Source organism: Penaeus monodon, chromosome 22, assembly GCF_015228065.2.
Source record: "Penaeus monodon isolate SGIC_2016 chromosome 22, NSTDA_Pmon_1, whole genome shotgun sequence".
Classification (NCBI taxonomy): Eukaryota; Metazoa; Arthropoda; class Malacostraca; order Decapoda; family Penaeidae; genus Penaeus; species Penaeus monodon.
In genome coordinates this window covers 21,956,898-21,959,793 of record NC_051407.1, presented here as the reverse complement: position 1 = coordinate 21,959,793, position 2,896 = coordinate 21,956,898, and the positions used below count along the sequence as shown (strand labels likewise).

Here is a 2,896-nt window from a genome sequence, read left to right as displayed (position 1 = left end):
TCTGCCTGGGCTGTTGGCCATCCTAGCCAGAGGTAATGGCTGCCCAGGACCAGGTCCACCAGTTTCACTGATGGCCTGTAATTGTTATCCAAGATCAGAAATTGATGCTTTCTCTTTGCATATCTACATCTATGCCTGTTATCATTCAACTACATAAATGAACTACTGTATACTATCCAACTAGGGAATTTGATCCACTGAGCATTTTGTTACAAGTCTGTGATACAATAGATTAAAAAGTAACTAACATGTGCAATAATTAATTACTGATGTAAACTGATCATGAAGAACCTAAGGTATAAAGCACCTTTTAGTAATGAAAAAATATTTACACCCTACAAGCTATGGAATACTGAACTTACCCCTCACTTACAAAATCCTATTGCATTAGCACAACTCCCTTACCAGGTATTTAGATTTACAACATACATTAATATGATACTAATAATTTGCAAGTTAATTGATCCATTCTCTATCTATAAATATAGATACATAAAAAAAATTATGTGATATAGTACAGCAAATGTGATCACACATCTATATATCAAACAGAAAAAAAAACAAAATTAACAAATTACAGAAAAGGTGAGTGCTCCATATTACTAATATTAGCATTATTCCAATTACAAAAAAATACATCTTTTCTTAAATTACCAAAGTAAAAAAAGGTGGAAGCAGCTGCAGCAATAACTCTTAAATTCCCATATTGCCAAAATATAAAGGATGTCAACAGTACAACTATTTATTTGCAAAACACACCAAAATCTAGGAAATAATGACCCTGAATCTATTTATCATACTTAATAAATGCACTATTCCTACAAATTAAACTATGCTACTGTGTAATTTATACTTATTTTCTTGGTCTTTTGCAACAGGGATTTTTTTAGCCAAAATCTAAGAGATCTTTTCACACAGCTCCTAGTTGTGAAAAGCAGGACACCATGCACAAAACTATGGCATAATGCCCCGTGACCTTGTGCAATAAAGGCCCAAATGATAAAGTTTAAGGAGTGCACTGGTTTTGTTACATGGTGAAAGATAAATTCAGTGCATTCTTATAGACAAAGCAAGGTACAACCAATGTGCTTTTATATTTAACTAAAGCATCTCCTGTCTTATAGAAGTTTTGTCATATCACTGAAGGAGACACATAGCACATTGATTTTTTTTTTTTTCACCTGACTTTAATTTGCCTATCTTAAGTTGAAAAATGAGATGCACTTCTTGCAATAGTAGCACACATCTCAAGGCAAAACGCAAGTTTCACACAGCAAACTTGTGAATAAAGCATAAACTCATAAATCATAATCAGCAACCGTGACGGACATTAATATCTTACAGGTGGATCTGCACTGCCGTCCTCATCCGTTTCGTCACCTATTTGAAACATGGGGTGGCCTTGGTGGTGGGGTGAGGTAGGAGCAAGGTGAGGGGGAGGGGGGGCATGAGAAGGACCTGGCAGATAGTCAGTGTCATTCTCTTCCAGATCCTCAACTTGGCCTTCCTCCCCATTTTGTTGGCTCACCTGTTCACCACCACCACCAGAGGTATCACCTCCATCACTAGTTGACGGTGGATCCAATTGGCCATCATGAGAGGCAGATTGAGTGGCCTCACCACCCTGCGATTGTAATGGGCCAAGATATAAGGTACTCTTCAAGTCAGTGATTATGTATATCATTAGTAATTTAGATTACCAGTTGAAATATATTTTACAGTACATTTCCGTCCAGTGAAACTGCCATAAGTTCATTATCTCTCTTGCTAGATAATAACATACTTGCAGATATCATGCAATGAATCTACAAAGGAATCAATTATAACATTCAACCTATTCATATATAATCAATATCCTTCCCAATGACACATATCATAACCAACAGCTAAAAAGTGTTTATCACAACTTTCTGACTGCTTAGCACAACTTTCATAATAAAGTACTGTTTTATTTTCATTAAATGATTACATGCTCTGATACTAACAGATATACCTTAGCTTCAACATCTTATATTCAATATTCATGATATGCATGTTAACTATCTTCTCTCTGAATCTTGACCAATATGTAATAGTATCATTAGTAGGGAATATTGGTCTTTTCTATTCTTTAATTTGTGAGTTAAATATAATAGCATTTTGTATTATGTTTCAGAAACAAAAAATATGCAAATCAAATAATTTTAAATATCTATTGAAAACCTACCAAATTTTCTACTTCAGGACTCTAAAAACAACTTGCACATCTTTTTCTTAATAAACTGTGTTTTGTCTTCTCGTGTGCACATACACATTAGTTAAGTATATTTATAGAATGTGTTGCATGTGTATATAAAATCTATAAGAGAAGCTTATGATAAGAAGCTATAACTGGCAGTTATATATTTTTTTGCTAATACATTTCTCTTTATTTATTACTGATTGTTTCATAACAAAATATGGGACTTTTAGTTTACCGGACTAAAACCTCCATCCAGATCATTAATTTGTAAAATAATAGTACTTAATCACAGACATATTCATGTTCATTATCATTAACAAATCGAATATGCTATTATGAATTTTATGAAATATGCAGCCAATCACAATAGTAAATTATGTTGTTTTGATAATAACTTATCAAATGAAAATGAGGCTGACCACACCATGTAGGGATTATGAAAGCACAAAGGAAGACAAAGGAAGTTCATCACTACTTTGCCAAGTGATAAGCCATTCACAGATCTCTACTTAGGAGAATCAAGTCATTCCCCAGAATGTTTGATAAAGAATAGTCTATCAACTGTAACTTAAATTAAATGTATGGATAATGTATGATATCCCTACCTGCTGCAATATTTCTAATGATCAGTGAATCTAGGAATTTAATAAAAATAAAAATACTGTTTACTAAAGG

The 2,896-nt window shown here is 33.4% G+C and overlaps 1 protein-coding gene across 1 annotated transcript in view; it reads right to left on the bottom strand.

Moving 5' to 3' along the window:
• The window catches only part of LOC119587357 (intraflagellar transport protein 46 homolog), a gene marked incomplete at its 3' end in the record, with an annotated part of 36,509 nt that overhangs the window by 19,702 nt on the left and 13,911 nt on the right, over positions 1–2,896 (bottom strand). The window contains 2 exon segments of the mRNA XM_037936103.1: positions 6–75; positions 1,343–1,624. Of these exon segments, the coding sequence (XP_037792031.1) occupies positions 6–75; positions 1,343–1,624 (352 nt within the window).